Source organism: Bombina bombina, chromosome 3 (genome assembly GCF_027579735.1).
Source record: "Bombina bombina isolate aBomBom1 chromosome 3, aBomBom1.pri, whole genome shotgun sequence".
Taxonomy (NCBI): domain Eukaryota; kingdom Metazoa; phylum Chordata; class Amphibia; order Anura; family Bombinatoridae; genus Bombina; species Bombina bombina.
Window position 1 is genome coordinate 325544026 of NC_069501.1, and position 19201 is coordinate 325563226.

The window sequence follows — 19201 nt, forward strand, 5'->3', positions numbered from 1 at the left end:
TTACACTCACAGAACAGTAAAATTGCATGTTGCAACCAAATAAATATGAAATAAACCCATTATGATTATTATTAAGGTTATGTGCGTCAAAGGAATCATTTCACTCTTATTATAAAACGTACTAATAAACCCAGAGCATACTGCAGATTATAATGAATTCAGAGAGAGTTTTTTTTTCTAAAGCAACATTAGCACGGCTAACATGAGTGGGGCACAATTTCCAATTAATATTCATGACACATTGTTGAAACAAACAACACTTCCCTTAGGCAATAAACGGCTGAAAAAGGATAAATGTTCGCAACTGAAGATATTGTTTATTCAAGATGTAGTTTAAACATTATGATTTTAAAGCTGGCAATTTGTTTTTGTGGTTTTCACAATTAAAAAAATGTAATTACATGCCAATTAAAGCCTATGTCATGTATTTTATGCTGATACAGGGAGTCTAACCATCTTGCAGCTTTCAGTCCAAAGATTTTTCTGGAACACTTCATTGTAAGATATATCAGCAGACTTTGACTTTTGTCCATTGTATAAATAGCAGCCCCCAACTCCTTCCATATCTGGTGAAACAGATGCATAGATTGATGTAGCAGCACCTTCTTCTACAGTCTAGAAAATAATAAAAAATAAAGTTGAATATTTAACATTCACACTAAGATCAAAAACAGCATCTCATATTCATTTTGTACATTGCTCTTAGATATATTGATTATATATATATATTGCATGGTAGAATGTTATCAAACTCACTGAAGTGTTAGGTTGTGGTAGATGCTAGGTAGATGAGGTTAGGATTAATTGTGATAAGGATCTTTTTAGTTGTGGTTAGGGTTAATGGTGGTGGATCTTTCTACTTACATTTAGGGGTTGATGATTCAAATATTAGTCAAATGCAAAACTTAATAAGTAAACATTTATTATGAACAAAAAAAGGAGTCAGTGCATTTATAAAAAAAAAAAAGGAGTTAACAAACAAAATTAAAACAAAAACAAGAAATATGACATAACCAAGCCTCTGTTCCATGGAGATGGAATGAAGAATAGTCAAACACACGGTGAAGGCAGCCTCCCATGTAAAATTAACAATTATTTTGTTAAACTCACAGTTTAATACATTTACTCCTGAGGTCAAGTTTTTGACCAGGCCCCTTCCAGTGTGGGCAAGGAAATAGCACACCATAAACCACAGTGCAAACCTTAACTTGAGTCATAGGATATCTTATTAGTTTTAGTTATGTATATCCTGTACATATACCCATATAAGCCAACTCCTTGTGACATCATGACCATTATTTGGATACCAAACATGTCTGTCATATTTTGTCATCATGTACCATAAATGTGATTAAAGTATGTTTAAAGCTATTTTAGAATGTTAACTTTAATTGACACAAGGCCTGTGCCTTGATGTACTAGGGGCGCGATCCGATATACGTAGTTTCACCTTGCACCTCGACCTATCACATATACAGCGCCGACAGTTGCTAAAGTGACGTAAGTCGGACAAACTAGCGATGTCCAGAAATAAGCGTAAGTACAAATTTCTGAAGTCACCAGTGACTGCCGCCGCATAAAAAAACTAACTAAAGTATAAAATATCCCGTAACTGTCTAACACGCCTCCCAAACATCATCCCGACACGTATACCCCTCTATCCACAATCGCCCCTCTCACTCCTAATAATAAATATATTAACCCCTAAACCGCCGCTCCCGGACCCCGCCGCCAGCTACATTAAATGTATTACCCCCTAATCTGACCCCCTACACCGCTGCCAGCTACATTAAATGTATTACCCCCTAATCTGACCCCCCAACACCGCCGCCAGCTACATTAAATGTGTTACCCCTAATCTGATCCCCCTACCCCACCGCCAGCTATATTAAATTTATTAACCCCTAATCTGAGCCCCCTACACCGCCGCCACCTATTTTAACTATATTTACCCCTAATCTGAGCCCCCTACACCGCCATCACCTATTTTAAATATATTAACCCCTAATATGATCCCCCTACACCGCCGCCACCTATATTAAATGTATTAACCCCTAATCTAATCCCCCTACACCGCCGCCATCTATATTAAATTTATTAACCACTAAACCTAAGTCTAACCCTAACACCCCCTAACTTAATTATTATTGAAATAAATAAATAATATTATTAACTAAATTATTCCTATTTAAAACTAAATATATACCTATAAAATAAACCCTAAGATAGCTACAATATAATTAATAATTACATTGTAGCTATTTTAGGGTTTATATTTATTTTACAGGTAACTTTGTATTTATTTTAACTAGGTACAACAACTATTAAATAGTTAATAACTATTTAATAGCTACCTAGTTAAAATAATTACCAAATTACCTGTAAAATACATCCTAACCTAAGTTACAGTTACACCTAACACTACCCTATCAATAAATTAATTAAATAAACTAAAACTGGGTTTTAGAGTAGGGGTGTGTGAGTGGTGGGTTGTAATGGGGGGGGGGTCTTTTTTTTACAGGTAAAAGAGCTGATTAATTTGGGGCAATGCCCCGCAAAAGGCCCTTTTAAGGGCTGGTAATAGAGCTGATTACTTTTTTAATTTAGTTTAGGGTAGGGAAATTTTTATTATTTTGGGGGGCTTTTTTATTTTATTAGGGGGCTTAGATTAGGTGTAATTATCTTAAAATTCTTGAAATCTTTTTTTATTTTTTGGAATTTAGTGTTTGTTTGTTTTTTGTAATACAGTTTAGTGTATTTAATTGTATTTTAGTTGAGATAATTGTAGTTTATTTAATTAATGTATTGATAGGGTAGTGTTAGGTGTAATGGTAACTTAGGTTAGGATTTATTTTACAGGTAATTTGGTAATTATTTTAACTAGGTAGCTATTAAATAGTTATTAACTATTTAATAGCTATTGTACCTAGTTAAAATAAATACAAAGTTACCTGTAAAATAAATATAAACCCTAAAATAGCTACAATGTAATTATTAATTATATTGTAGCTATTTTAGGGTTTATTTTATAGGTATGTATTTAGTTTTAATTTAGTTAATAATATTAATATTATTTAGATTTATTTCAATAATAATTAAGTTAGGGGGTGTTAGGGTTAGACTTAGGTTTAGTGGTTAATATAGTTAAAATAGGTGGCGGCGGGGTAGGGGGCTCAGATTAGAGGTTAATATAGTTAAAATAGGTGGCGGCGGGGTAGGGGGCTCAGATTAGGGGGTAATATAGATAAAATAGGTGGCGGCGGGGTAGGGGGATCAGATTAGGGGTTAATATAGTTAAAATAGGTGGCTGCGGGGTAGGGGGCTCAGATTAGGGGTTAATATAGTCAAAATAGGTGGCGGCGGGGTAGGGGGCTCAGATTAGGGGTTAATATAGTTTAAAATAGGTGGCCGCGGGGTAGGGGGCTCAGATTAGGGGGTAATATAGTTAAAATAGGCGGCGTTGGGGTAGGGGGTTCAGATTAGGGGTAGGTGGCGGCAGGGTAGGGGGCTCAGATTAGGGGGTAATATAGTTAATGTTGGTGGCGGCGGGGTTGGTGGCTCAGATTAGGGGTTAATGTAGGTGGCGGTGGGGTAGGGGGCTCAGATTAGGGGTTAATATAGTTAAAATAGGTGGCAGCAGGGTAGGGGGTTCAGATTAGGGGTTAATATAGTTAAAATAGTTGGCGGCGGGGTAGGGGGCTCAGATTAGGGGTTAATATAGTTAATGTAGGAGGCGGCGGGGTAGGGGACTCAGATTAGGGGTTAATATAGTTAATGTAGGTGTGGCGGTGTAGGGGGGTCAGATTAGGGGTTAATAAATTTAATGTAGGTGGCGGCGGGGTCCGGGAGCGGCGGTTTAGGGGTTAAACACTTTATTAGGGATTGCAGTGGGGGATTGCGTTTGATAGTTAGATAAACATTGTGCATGCGTTAGGTTTTATTTTCCAGCCAGTTTAGGGAGTTACGGGGCTCCAATACTCAGCGTAAGGCTTACCACGCCTGCATTTTGTGGCGAGGTGAAAATGGAGTAAAATTTCTCCATTTTCGCCACATCCTTACACTGTATATTGGATACCAAACTGCGCCGAAGGGTGAAATATACAAGCATAACTTCTATGCTACGCCGTATATAGGATACCAAACCAGCGCAAAATTTGGCGTTGCCGGCTTCTGCGGGCAACGCTGCATATCGGATAAGGCCCTAGGTCTCTTGATATATGCAATAAAGTTTGCCCAAGTGGAACTCAGAAACTATTTACCACTGGGTGTCTGTTTTTTAAGGATACACACAGGGAAATACTTCATCTTAAAAAAAACAAAATAATTAGCACTCAGGCAAAATGTTAACCTCTTCCAACCTAAAATCATGAGGTCTTCATGACAATGGGAATCCGATAAGACAACAGAGTAACAAAAAAAGAGACAGTTTGCAAAATGGCCCAAACAAATGTGGAAAGCATGTTCACGCACTTCTTACAGACAGTAAGCAGTGATGTTAACTTGCAGGACAGGTGGGTGTCTATTGCTTGTAGTGAAATTTAATTTGTATTTACAAAGGTTTGTTTTGTTTATGCAGAAGACCAATAGAATTGTACATCAATTAGAAAAAGATAGAGGCACATTTATCAAGCTCCGTATGGAGCTTGTGGGCCCTTGTTTCTGTCGAGTCTTCAGACTCGCTAGAAACAGCAGTTATGAAGCAGGGGTCTAAAGACCGCTGCTCCATAAACCTGTTCGCCTGCTCTGAGCAGGGGGACAGGAATCGCAACAATTCAACCCGATCGAGTACAATCGGATTGATTGACACCTCCCTGCTGGCAGCCCCTTGGCCGCGAGTCTGCAGCGGGCGGCGTTGCACTAGCAGCTCTTGTGAGCTGCTGGCAATGCTGAATATGGAGAGAAGGAAAACAAAGAGAGGCGCTTGTGTGTACCAATAGAAACAATGATAAGGGTAAGTTCACCCACAACAGGGTACTCACATTTTAGTGGAGCACTCAGACAGTGCTATTAGGCTCAGACTGGGTACTCAACAGCAACCCAGCTTGCTGAAACGTCCGGCGTGTCAACAGGAACACCTTGGGCTCTCTCCTCCTAGAACTGGAAAATAAGTTGCCAAACAGAGCAGCTCCACAGGTCAGAGCAAGTGGTGATAATAATACCAGGGACTCCCACACAGAGCAGAATCAATCCCAATGTAGATGATAGGTAGAAGGTGATGGAATTAGTAGTAATGATCAGTAGCAGTTCCAATGTCAAGTAAAACATTTAATTTATTAAAACATTAAAAATAGTTAAAAACAGGAACCAAAAGGTTGGGCATACAGATACCCTCCTTATTTACATGCAACGCGTTTCTCAGCTGCAGCGCTGTTTCATCAGGCATATAAGGCATACTGATCATAGCTCTCATATATATACACACCAAACTTACCAATCATGTCAATTATACAAGATAATAAGCACCTGAGGTATGCACACATGTCCCATGACATTATGGTTTATATAGTATTGACTATTGGTTTTTTTTTTGTTTTTTTTTATTTATTTATCTACCTATATAGAGTTACTTTTTGGATCCTACTGATTATCACTTTTACTATTTATTTTATTATATATTTTTTTTATATCCCTCATACCATTTAGTGTCACGTATATTTGTCCATCTTTTTATTTTTGACCTCTCATTTTGGTCTTGGTAATAACAACATTTTATTTTTGGACTCTTTTAGACACTTCGTTATACATGCACTCACTTTATTATTCTTATAATAATATTTATTTGTTTTATATGTCGTTATAGTACTTATCATCAACCATTATTAGGACAGTCATATGATTGGTTAGATTATTTATCTTGTCACGTATTATGTAGCTTTTTTGAGTTTTATCATATTCATGTTAGTCTTATATTTAATTTCAGAGCGAGTCTATATCTTTGTATTCAACAGCGGTTCCTCTCGCTTTGACGATCGTTTTTGTTTTGTTTTATTATAGGACATTTACTTATTGTCCGATACTGGCCCATGTTTATTTTGAATCACATTCCTGTGGTAGGTTGGATTGTGTTCTGTGGGATGTTTGGGTCCACCAATAGTGGGGCAGAGATTTAGCACACCTTCGTTTGATAAAAACCAATAGTATCATGAATACTTACACACGCCCTTACTTCAGTCTCTCAACGTATGACGTTGTCACATAGTCACATGATGCTTTGTAGGCAGGTTCACACGGAAAGGAATTTCATTGGCAGCAGGTGCGCCTACGTCACCCCTAGTATCAATACATTTATTACGGATGAAAAGACATGTATGTATATAATTTTTGGGATACACATTTACACATTTTAGTTTCCATTAATCCACATCAGTATTAATCAATCTCGACACAGCCAAAAAAAAAACATATCTATCCCATATATTGATCTTTATATGACATATATCCACTAGGTTGTTTTTTACCCGGTTAAATAAAAATCAGTTTGAACTTAGACAAAGGTATTTAATTGAAGTATCCTTAAAATACATTTTATAATATCTTTACCCTTTAGTACTAGATTTGAGATAAAGTGTATATACACACATATATATTTATTATTTCAAAAATGTGAAGTATATGCCATAAATGAAGGGTTAATTAACTGAGGATCCACCCCTTGGAGGGAGAACCTCAGGTGCTTGTTATATTGTATAATTGACATGATTGGTAAGTTTGGTGTGTATATATATGAGAGCTATGATCAGTATGCCTTACATGCCTGATGAAACAGCACTGCAGATGAGAAACGCGTCGCATGTAAATAAGGAGGGTATCTGTATGCCCTACCTTTTGGTTCCTCTTTTTAACTATTTTTAATGCTTTAATAAATTCAATTTTTTACTTGACATTGGAACTGCTACTGATCATTACTACTAATTCCATCACCTTCTACCTATCATCTACATTGGGATTGATTCTGCTCTGTGTGGGAGTCCCTGGTATTATTATCACCACTTGCTCTGACCTGTGGAGCTGCTCTGTTTGGCAGCTTATTTTCCAGTTCTGGTAGGAGAGAGCCCAAGGTGTTCCTGTTGACATGCCGGACGTTTCAGCAAGCTGGGTTGCTGTTGAGTACCCAGTCTTGGCCTAATAACACTGTCTGAGTGCTCCACTAAAATGCGAGTACCCTGTTGTGGGTGAACTTAACCTTATCATTGTTTCTATTGGTACACACAAGCGCTTCTCTTTGTTTTCCTTATCTTCTGTACAGACGTCCTGCCTAGCTGATGTGAGGAGAGTGCAGCTTCTGATTATATCCATCGATTATACCCTGTGATTGATCCATCCCCCATCTTCTCTGGTTTGGATTTTTTTTATTGGGACCGACTATACCAATAGACTTACTGTTTTCATTATATACTTTGTTCATTTGTTTGCCTAGTTTTATATCCTGGTCAATGCAGGATTTGTTATAGATATTTGATATTCATATCACTTATATTATTGGTAATTTCTTTTTTTGCATATTAGAGTGCCCCCTATTTAGTTATCTCTAGAGAGATACCTATTGCCTCTTGAATACGGAGAGCTCTCCGCATTAAGCGATATCTGTCGGACTTGATCCGCACTGTCGGATCAGGTCCAACAGACATTTGATAATTCGGCCTCATAGTCTTATCCCCGATAAGGATCTTTTTTAGAGCAGTAGAGTCAGTAAGAGGCTGTATTGTCCTCGTATGTGACTTCAGTCTAATGCATTATGCAGCTGTATAAAGTGCCAAGCCATTCAGAAAGTGCTTGGTAGGCTCTGTAGCGGCATAGGGTGCTAATATTACCCTGAAATCAATGAACAAACTTATACAGTAGAAAGTAGAAAAAAGGGTTCTATTTTTAAAGAAAATCATATTGTGTTAACTTTTGGGTGACCTTGTATATATAATATTAATATGAGAGGTAAGCAGCCAAAAGTGTGCTGAGAATCATTAATTGTACTAGCATACAAAAAAAACTTTAGTGTATAGGTAAAAAATAGAATTCTCATATAGCACAGAAAAAGAAAATTTATAAAACGTAATCTTTAAATGTGATAATACAAATAAACGAAATGGCAGCAAAACAGACAAATAGTTAGGCAATGGTGTGCTGACCTGCCGTAATACTTAAAGGGTCACTGAACCCAAATGTTTTCTTCTGTGATTCAGATAGAGCATGCAACTTTAAGCAACTTTCTAATTTACTCCTATTATCAATTTTTCTTCGTTCACTTGCTATCTTTATTTGAAAAAGAAGGCAACTAAGCTTCTTTTTTGGTTCAGAACTCTGGATAGCGCTTTTTAATTGGTGGATGAATGTATCCACCAATCAGCAAGAATAACCCAGGTTATTCACCAAAAATGGGCCGGCATCTAAACTTACATTCTTGCATTTCAAATAAGGATACCAAGAGAATGAAGAAATTGCATGTTCTATCTGAATCACGAAAGAAAAAAATGTGGGTTCAGTGTCCCTTTAAAAACACATCTCTGTCTGATAATTTTCAATTAGATGTCTAATTATCAGTTGATACAATGCTAAAATACTTGGGTTGTGTGAGAGAACAGAAATGGGGAGGTTTAAGCCTAGCCTAAAGTAATTATCAAATAGTGCCGTATTGGATACTGAATAAGTTTACTCAATTATAACCCTGAACTATAATAGCAGAGCTCCCTCCCAGTTAGGTTACCCTCCCATCCTTCCCTCAGTTTCCCATTCTGAAAAAGTAACCTTATTGTAATTATTATTATTTTAACAAACAGAGCAGTTTAAAAAAAAACACGTGACCCTGATGCGGTTGCGTTTCACATTATGCTTCCTCAGTTGTAGTTTTTTTATACAAAAACAAAACATTACTATTTTTCTTAAATAAATAGATTTACACTGAGATTCCAAAGATGGATGTAATTGATAAGCATACATAGTTTTTTTACGTCACATTTTTGATAAAGAACAAGAAATATATAACACATTGTCAGTGAAAAACACACATGCAAAAATTATAATGCACCTTATCTCTGTTTTAGTGATTTTGTTGGTGAGATAACACTTTTTGTTAATACATTTTTTTTATATACAGTGCAATGACTGTGTTTTATTAACTGTACAATACAAAAAATAGTAGTTAAAAGTTTTATATAATAAAATGATTTCCAAGAAGCTGATATACAGGTCTTGTAAAAAAACAAAAACACAACATGCATTTTGTCTGTTCATTAGCTATTTATTACACTGTGCAATTGTATTTACCTATGGGACAGCACTGTGTAATGTTATGCCACGGGGAATATATAATAAAAAAAAACTGTAATAAAGCAGCAAACCACAGGATAAAGAGTGTCAAGAAGACAATAATATCAGATACGTTACAGGGGGAACAAAACACACACACAATTTTGTGGCTTATCAACATTTGTTTGGTAATTATTTGCTAAATATAACTTGTATGCATTAAGGGCATTATTATAGGTTTATGCATTAAGGGCATTATTATAGGTGTATGCATTAAATACATTATTAAAGGTTTATGCATTAGGGGCATTATTATACGCTTAGGTATTAAGGGCATTATTATATGTTTATGCATTAAGGGCATTATTAAAGGTTTATGCATTAACCCTTTGAGTGCTAACGACGGCATGGAGCCGTCGCTAAGTTTCACCCTCTGGTGCTAACAACAGTTCCATGCCGTCGCTAGGACGCTGAGGGCCCCCATCTCCCTCCCACCATCTGATCTTTTTTTTATTTTTTTATATAGAGTTATGAACACGTGAATAGTATAAGGCCTTTAACAAACACAAATATCTGTTACAGAGAGCAGACAAGCAAATATAAGGGTTTAAACAGGGTTTTACCACTCATTCTCATTAGACTGATCACCCTATATTAGCAATAAATAACTTTGATATTATTTATAATAGAAAAAAATAATACATCATAAAACATAGAATAGCTGCAGTAGGTTAAGTAAACGCAAATAAACCCCTTTTATCTCTCTTTTTTCCTTTCTCTTTCTTCCCTCTTTCTTTCTCCCAAAATCAGCTAGTGGCCAGACAGGGAATCAGCGTCCTTGGCTTTGAGGCTTTACGGATCCACCTTAGAATACACAGCAGGAAAGAGCTGGTGTCTCCTCAGGCCTCTGAACGACCCTTCTCCTGCGACTGGATGGAACTCTCTACCGCGAGGAAGGAGCGCTGCCCACAGATCACTCCGCGGACAAACCACCCCGACCTACAAGCGGTTGTACCACTAAAGAGGCCCAGAAATTCAGCAGGGATCAGCTTGTTATCCGCCTTTAACAGACGCGCCCCTCCTCTCCTGTCTGTGTGCTTCCTCCGCGGCAAATGCGGTATCCACCGCTGGGCTTGACCGCCAACTTGGAGCTTCCATGGCACAGGCTTAGACACAGCCTGAAGTCCCGCTGCAGATCCCAGATGGACTGGGTATAACGGGCAAACAAATGCTGGGGGAGATGTCCACGCTCCTGATCTCCAGAGCACCACGAGCTGTACAACGTGTCTAACAGCTCCACCCCCACCAGAAGTTCCTGTCCATCGGGTGGAAGGATGCAACTATCTGATCTTAATCATATTGAAGGGCAAGCTTGGAGCTTCACACGGAGCGTTATAACATCATCACTCATTGAAGCAATGACTTCATCACACAACTTTATTTACAACTGTCAATTGACAGTTATAGATAGATGCTGCTTAGGTGCCTGTATCTTGGGAATCTAAGCAGCTACAGACCCCTAAGATGCACCGCTGGAATGGTAATCACCTGACTTTTCAAACGGCATAAGAATTTAAAGTGTAGTGAAAAAATTAAAAAAGTTAAAAATAAATATATTTTAAAATTATTTTAAAAAGGATAAGGGCACATAAATAAAGATCAAAATTGCCTAGAGGCCCCCAAAATAATTTCCCTAAAATAAACTAGTCCTTGTTTTTTTTTAAAAAAATATAAATTTAATTATATTAGCTAAATGATCACTGTGGTATCACCTAGCTAAGAAAAATGACATTTCCTTACTATACAGATGCCAATATAATATTTGTAATCACATGAACACCTGGATCATGTGATAATAAATTAATAAATGTTAGAGAGATGCTTTTATTAAAAAAAAAAAAAATATATATATATATATATATATATATATATATACATATGGAAGGTGCTCAAAACACCCTCTTTGCGCAGCTCTCATCATCTTTCAAAACCCCTGTATTTTTACTGCAAAGAAGCTTATTATTTTGCAATAAAAATTATGTATTTTCTAGCAGCATAATATCTTTCAAAATATCTTTTCACTTTGTAAAGAGAATTATGGCTGAGCATCTGATGAACTCCGACTTTGTTTCCTTCTCGGATGATGCTAGATCTGCTAGAGAAGAGACAGCGGCATTGTCTCTGGTGCACATTTTTGGAAAGTACACCCCTTGGCGCATCAAATAAGGGGCTACATGTATATATAGAGCAAAATTTGAGTGTACGTAAGAAATAGCTGAACATGTCAATTTACTTAGAAAAATATATTTTCTAACCAAAGCACCATATTCCGTTAATCTTAACGCACTCCACGTTTGTGCTAGAAATACATGTAGCCCCTCATTTATACTTACTTTATATAAATGTGTACTTTATGTACCCTTTTTAACTTTTAACTAGAGCTGTTTAATTGCAGACACGAAAGCCTAAAAAAAGTCTAAAATAATTGTCTTTTAATTTTTAGGGGTGATGTCTGCAATTAGACAGCTGTAGCCACCTGGGAAGTTAAGATACAGTAAATAAATAAAGTGCACATTTTTGGAAAGTACACCCCTTGGTGCATCAAATAAGGTGCTTCTTGTATACATAGCACAATACTGGAGTGAACAATATATACCGGTAACTAAACAGCACATTTTGTTCAGAAAACATTTGGTTTTTTTAAACAAGTGCAGTATTGGCTTATTTGTTACATACTCCAATTTTGAGATATAAATACAAATAAACCCTCATCTGATAGACCTGGGAGTGTAGTTTCTGAAAATATGTATAGTTTAGTTGTCATATCTTAACTTCCCTAGTGGCTAGAACTGTTTAAATGCCAGTAACAGAATATTACATTTAAAAACGTAAGTTTTGATTATATACTAAATTGACATCCTGGCAATAAAACAGTAGAAAAACACAGTGAAATGTTCTCAATTTTTACTTATTTTATACAGGTTATCTACTACAATTATTTATTCACACAGGTTTTGATGATAGAGTTTACAAAAATAAAATTGCATACAATTTATTGTCAGGAGTAAAAATATACACTTTTTTTATAATGTTTTGATTTACTTTTCAAACATGATAACAAATACACATATAATAATGATATATTTTGAATCCGCAGAGTCTGCTGAAAAAAAATAATAATATAGTTTGTTTAGGTTATTCACACAAAAACAACTTCTAAAAGTGTGTGAATGTGAACTGCAACAAAATGCTCAAAACCAGCTTAGCACACAGGTGGGAAATGGCTTAGCAGCCAAAGGGTTAAAGATATTATTATACATTTATGTATTAGGGGCATTATTATACATTTACGCATTAGGGTCATTATTATATGTTAATGCATTAAGGACATTATTATACGTTTATGCATTAGGGGCATTATTATAGATTTATGCATTAAGGGCATTATTATAGGTTTATGCATTAGCGCATTGATATACGTTTATGCATTAAGGACATTGTTATAGTTTTATGCATTAAGGGCATTATTATAGGCTTATACATTAAAGGCATTATTATAGGTTTATGCATTAAGGGCATTATTATAGGCTTATACATTAAAGGGACAGTCTAGGCCAAGATAAACTTTCATGATTCAGATAGAGCATGTAATTTTAAACACTTTTCCGATTTACTTTTATCACCAATTTTGCTTTGTTCTCTTGGTATTCTTAGTTGAAAGCTTAACCTAGGAGGTTCATATGCTAATTTCTTAGACATTGAAGCCCACCTCTTACAGATTGCATTTTAACAGTTTTTCACCACTAGAGGGTGTTAGTTCACATATTTCATATAGATAACACTGTGCTCGTGCACGTGAAGTAATCTGGGAGCAGGCACTGATTGGCTAGACTGCAAGTCTGTCAAAAGAACTGAAAAAAGGGGCAGTTTTCAGAGGCTTAGATACAAGATAATCACAGAGGTTAAAAGTATATTATTATAACTTTGTTGGTTACGCAAAACTGGGGAAAGGTTAATAAAGGGATTATCTGTCTTTTAAAACAATAAAAATTCTGGTGTAGACTGTCCCTTTAAAGGCATTATTATAGGTTTATGCATTAAGGGCATTATTATACATTTATGCATTAAAAACAATAATATATGTTTATGCATTGAGGGTATTATTATAGGTTTATGCATTAACTGCATTAATATGCGTTTATGCATTAAGGGTATTATTATAGGTTTATGCATTAAGGGCATTTATATACGTTTATGCATTAAGCGCATTAATATACATTTATGCATTAAGGGCATTATTAGAGGCTTATACATTAAAGGCATTATTATAGGTTTATGCATTAAGGGCATTATTAGAGGTTTATGCATTAAGTTTATGCGTTCTAGTAAGGAAGTTATAACCAGCCAATTGAAAACCATTACATCACAAAAAAATTATATATTTTTGTTTATTATATAATGTCATGTTAATCAGATTTACTTTAGCTGCACTGTTATTGGGGCAAGAGAATCAGGGAGTTGTAGTCAACAGCTACAGGAAAATAAATTCACAGACTTCTAATTGACACACACAAACAGCACAAACAGCTATACAGCAAACAAACAACATTACAAAGTAAAAATCGCACACACTTTAATTAATAAAACATGCACTTAAAGGGATACTAAACCCAATTTTTTTCTTTCATGGTTCAGATAGAGCATGCAACTTTAAGCAACTTTCTCATTTACTGTTATTACCAATTTTTCTTCGTTCTCTTGCTATCTTTATTTAAAAAAGCAGAAATGTTAAGCTTAGGAGACGGACGATTTTAGGTACAGCACCATGGATAGCGCTTGCTTATTGGTGGCTACATTTAGCAAACCAATAAGCATAACCCAGGTTCTGAACCAAAAATGGGCCAGCTATTAAGCTTTACATTCCTGATTTTTCAATAAAGATTTCATTTTTTTAAATGAGCACACAGAAGACCTTTAAGATTGAATAAATCAATTTGAAAAATCAAGATATGTCATGGAGAAGAGGACACTTATTTTCAAGAGTTTTAGACAGTTAAAAATTCTAAAAAAATGCAAAAATCCTGCTATATGCATCACTGTTTTCTGACTGGTTTGAATAAAGCTGCTGAATTATCCATATGTAGGGTTTTTTTTTTTTTTTAGATATCACTAGAAAACCAAAAGAGAACTCTTTTGTTGTTGGTTTTGCAAAGTTTTTGAATAGATTAGATGAGTTTAGCATATGAAAATCTCCCCAAAAGCTATGACAGATTTCAATGGACTCAAAAGTCACTAGCTTTATTGATATAAAATCAGGAAAATTCCTGGGTTTAGTTTTCGATTAATCCTTTTCAAGACATAATAATTTAGCAAAAATAATATATTTTTATTAAAAAATATTTAAAGGGGGGACTTCCGGGCAGCGGCCATGTTTGGTCGCAACTTTGTGTGCTGCTTCAGTTTAGGAACTTCAAACTACTAAACCATCTTCCTAAGCCGACACTCGGCAATGATACTTATGGCATGTTATTAAGCTAGATGTTATCTCTCTGACGATACTAATATTTTCCAGCTAGCTGATGGCAATGGAGCACCGGAACTTTTTATGAGGTTGAGGCCTCCCATTACCCCCCCGGTGGAGTACCTTCGGGTCTCTGCCGTACTACAACGACCTTCTACGTTGTAATCTACTTACTTACATGGCGACTATGGAGCAAATATCAGAGGAGATGGTGCTGATACTTCTGGAAGAGCACTTCACCACTCTGAACGCATGGCTAGACAGTCGCATAGATAAAGTGCTCACTTCCCCTGAGAACCAGCGCAGAGCTCCTACTCCTACTATACATAGCCAAGCACGAGCCTCTGAAAACAATACAAGAGCGGGCGTTATACCTGGGGAGCATACCAGCACTAACGGATATTTTCGGTGTCCCTTGATGCTGATGGAAAGTTTGCCTGTGAGAATTCCAGACCCAGGGAGGGAGATGGTCGACCCTGAGCACTCTCCTATTTTTTCGGTGACAGAGCTGCAGCTGATGACCTCTCCTTTGCAGCCCTTGGAGAGAACGGCTGCTGCGGGAGGGCTGTGGGAGCCTATGCAGCCCTTGCTGAGAACTTTGCTAGCTGAACGTGGTCTGCGGCAGCTGCTGCGGGTACACAGAGTTGGTGTCGGCTAAAGCTTGGGGCTGATACCGGTGGTGCTTTGGAGCTCCATAATAGTGACATTTTGGGACTACCGCATGTCGCCACACCTCAGGACTGGTCACCTTTGGGAGCACTAAAGTGTGGGATAACAAATGAGTATATGCCCTGTAGTTCATAAATTCTTGAGGCTCACCTATGTTAAGTTACCTACTACATGGATTGAGTTAATGGGTTAGGGTTGGAAGCGATAGACTCCCATAGATTACAGGATCCCCCTAACTTAAAATAGCGATATTGTTTGTTTGTGACACACATGTTGATCCCTGTAGTTCAGCCTCTTATGCTTGTACATACAATGTTGCACTCAGCACGAAAGTCTTGGAATTGTTACCCTAACACTCTCTCTCATAAGCTGTTAACCAATCTAACTAAATATTTCATCCCAGATCCTATCTACTACTCTGGAAATTATATATACTCCAGTTAGGAACTATAGTATCTGACCCATTCCTTGGGTTAATAAAGAAACTCTGCGGTATATTTATTATGAACATGCTTTCCCCCAACTTATAATTGAATACTGAATATGAGTGCTACCGCAGCCAGGTGCTTTAGTGAGAATGATGTATATACTAATGCAATAGTTGCCCAACTGCCTGCAGCTGTGTCAGAGTATCCTATAATATTTTGGACCTCATTGGAGATTAATGTTGTAAAAGCTCATATTAGTGGTTCAGATGGGCCCTGTCAGCGGCCGAGATGGGGTAGTCTGTTACCATTATGCGCCTACATGGGGTTTGGAAACCTAGACTCAACAATGTACTTCCTGCCCATACTTTGCCACAGAGTACCATTAGAGGATATCTCTTAAGTTTGACTCATATGTGAAAATATATTGTTGGGGGGAATATGATTTGTTATGGGGTAATGTTATTTATACAGTTGTCCAACTGCTATGTTACATACAATAGATATTTAAGGTCCAGGAGAGACCTTAATGCAGTTAGGAGGTTAGAAAAGCTAATATTATACAGGGTACCACTTTAGTAGTATGAAGAAAAAGATCTTATAGATATGCTGTCATTTGTTCAGAGCACCAACGACCATGCAACCCAGATACATATTTGTTTTTACCTGTAAATGCTAAACTAAACGGCCTATGTTTTTTACATAATATCCCCCTTCCCCCCCCCCCCTATTGTATTGATTTGAACTGAATTGTATAAATATGTCCAGAAGTCCAGCAGGGGCTGCGGGGGGACTGGGAGATAGGTATTCTATATCGTGGTTTATGGTTTAGTCTCATGTTGGGTTGTGAATATTCTGGACGTATAAAGGCCTACCTTCTTCCACTTGACATTCATGTATGGAAACTAGGCCACACAGTTAGCATATGTTAATCTAAAAATTGAATGTCCAATTGAAAATGTATATATGTTAAAAGAGGTGCTGCTCATGGCTAAGTATATTCCCTTATTGATTAGGGTCCAAAACTGTTCATGGTCACTAGGACATACCTTATGTACTAGAGGCATCTGTACTGTTGTATATTGACAGGTGTGTTGCCATGATAACTGTAAAGATTTGTTTTGTAAGTCATGCTACCTCAATAAAAAAATATTTAAAAAAAAAAATCAAATACAGGAATTGTCCAGCCTCTATGTGTTCACCTACCAACTAAAACTATTGAAGTTATGTGAATTTGTTGATAATTTAATTTCCTGCTTTTAAAGTCATATATGATAGCTAATAATTTGTTACTCAATGTGTTGCACCAAAAATGTTAAGGGAAATTTAACCGGGAACATATTTAGCAGTAGTCAGGTAGTCCAATTCTTAAATGACACATTAATGTTTTGTAAATTAAAGCTATTTCTTTATTACATGCTCTACTACCTATATAAAAATTGAAATGTTGTTAATATGAAACTCACAATACTTACTTTAGAGGTAAGTGTTTCTATCACCAGGTAATCATGCCACTCAATAATTTGTGGAGAAGTTATTTTTACAAATACATTATGAATTAGTCATTATGCCATTTTACACATGTAAAATATGCACATATAGGGTCTCGATGTAAGTTAATTTTCATGGAACTGCATTTACTCTTGAACCATTCACAAAACCTCAAATATAAAATATATGTATTTTCTACTTCATAGATTGCTATATTCTCAAATTTGAAGGAAGAAAAAAGTCAAAGACATTATGATCTGCATACAAAACATCTTCCTAACATATAATAACGTATAATAATTAGTATAAGTTTGTGCTTCTCATGCATCTACTCCAAAAATATAATTATATAGACACAAAGGGGCATATTTATCAAGCACTAAATGGAGCTTGATGCCCCGTGTTTCGCTGCTCCATAACCTGTCCACCTGCTCTGAGCAGGCGGACAGACATCGCCGGAAATCAACTCGATCGAGTACAGCCATTGGCCGCGAGTCTGCAGGGGGCAGCGTTGCACCAGCAGCTCTCGTGAGCTGCTGGTGCAATGCTGTATACGGCGAGCGTATTGCTCGCCGTATTCAGCGAGGTCTGGCGGACCTGATCCGCACTTTCGGAATCGGTCCGCCAGACTTTGATAAATTGGGGCCAAAATCTTTACCATGCATGAAATTTTATATTAGGAAAGGGTAAAATAAATCCTATTTTAAATGTTTATATTTAGGGATCAAAAAATCTACATTCCTTGCTGGAAGTCCCTTAGGTCATTTGAGCTGCAGCTGTCGTTAATCGATAGCACTTTTTTTCCATCTTTAAATAATTTTAATCTACAGTTAGAATAATTATTAAACTCATGATAACACTGGAACCAATCAGCAAATTTAAACATAGCCTGCACAATATGGCAATTAAGAGGCATTATAGAGATACATAAAGCCGGTGAGGTAGCTCAGTTGGTAAAATGCCCTCACTACAAACGCCTGTTCAAAGATCCAAGGGTCAAAGGTTCAAATCCCAGCAAGGCCAACTCAGCCCTTCATCCTTCCGAGGTCGATAAAATGAGAACCATTAAATTAGGTAATAATAGCAACTATTACTATTCAGCTGCTGATTTGGTTAATTCCGAGAGAAAGCGATTTTGAGTCCCACTGGGAGAAAGGCGCTATATAAATACTAGTTATTATATTATTATTATATAAGCATTTACTTAATCTACTATTGTAGATTTAATATCTGTACGGAATTTGAGATCTGCTAGTCTACAATATGCTAATATACAGGATATATACAATTTTATAACATAATCTTACATACATTTATGGAAGAAAATAAAATAAAAGGACAGGGAACATTTTAACTTTCTTATGATATAATATGTCCTTAGTATTATTTCCTTGTACAGAAGAAAAAACTGCATATGCAATTAAGAATCAAAACATATAACATGTCCTTGTCCTAAATGGTTAAATGGAAGCTTATAATAAAATGTTTTAATTCATAATTTTAATTCAGCTTAACACTCTATTTAATTAATTCTCAAGACTGCTAATAAACTGTAGGAAGTGTTCAAGGCCAAATAGTTATCTTGAAAGAGTAACAGCTTATTAGACTTTGCAATTCCACTAATAAATAAATTATGCTATCTGCAAAAAATGATAGTGGAGTTTAGCCATTGCATATACAGTATTAAAGCTTACACAGAGAGAACATGCATCTGAATATATATATAAAGAAATAATACACCAAAAAATTCATCTGAAGTAATATGATGACACTGTTGGACAAATTTGACCAGAAAATGATACAATTAACTAGAAAGAGATTTATATTGGGATTCCGTTCTCTCTATTAAAACAAA

The 19201-nt window shown here is 36.3% G+C and overlaps 1 protein-coding gene across 1 annotated transcript in view; it reads right to left on the minus strand.

Annotated features, from left to right (window-relative positions):
- Window positions 1-291: 291 nt before the first annotated feature.
- Window positions 292-19201, minus strand: part of DHRSX (dehydrogenase/reductase X-linked) — a 973969-nt gene continuing 955059 nt past the window's right edge. Inside the window, exon 7 of the mRNA XM_053706436.1 lies at window positions 292-615. Coding sequence (XP_053562411.1) covers window positions 430-615 — 186 coding nt within the window. The 3' untranslated portion in view covers window positions 292-429. The remainder of the gene's footprint in view (window positions 616-19201) is intronic.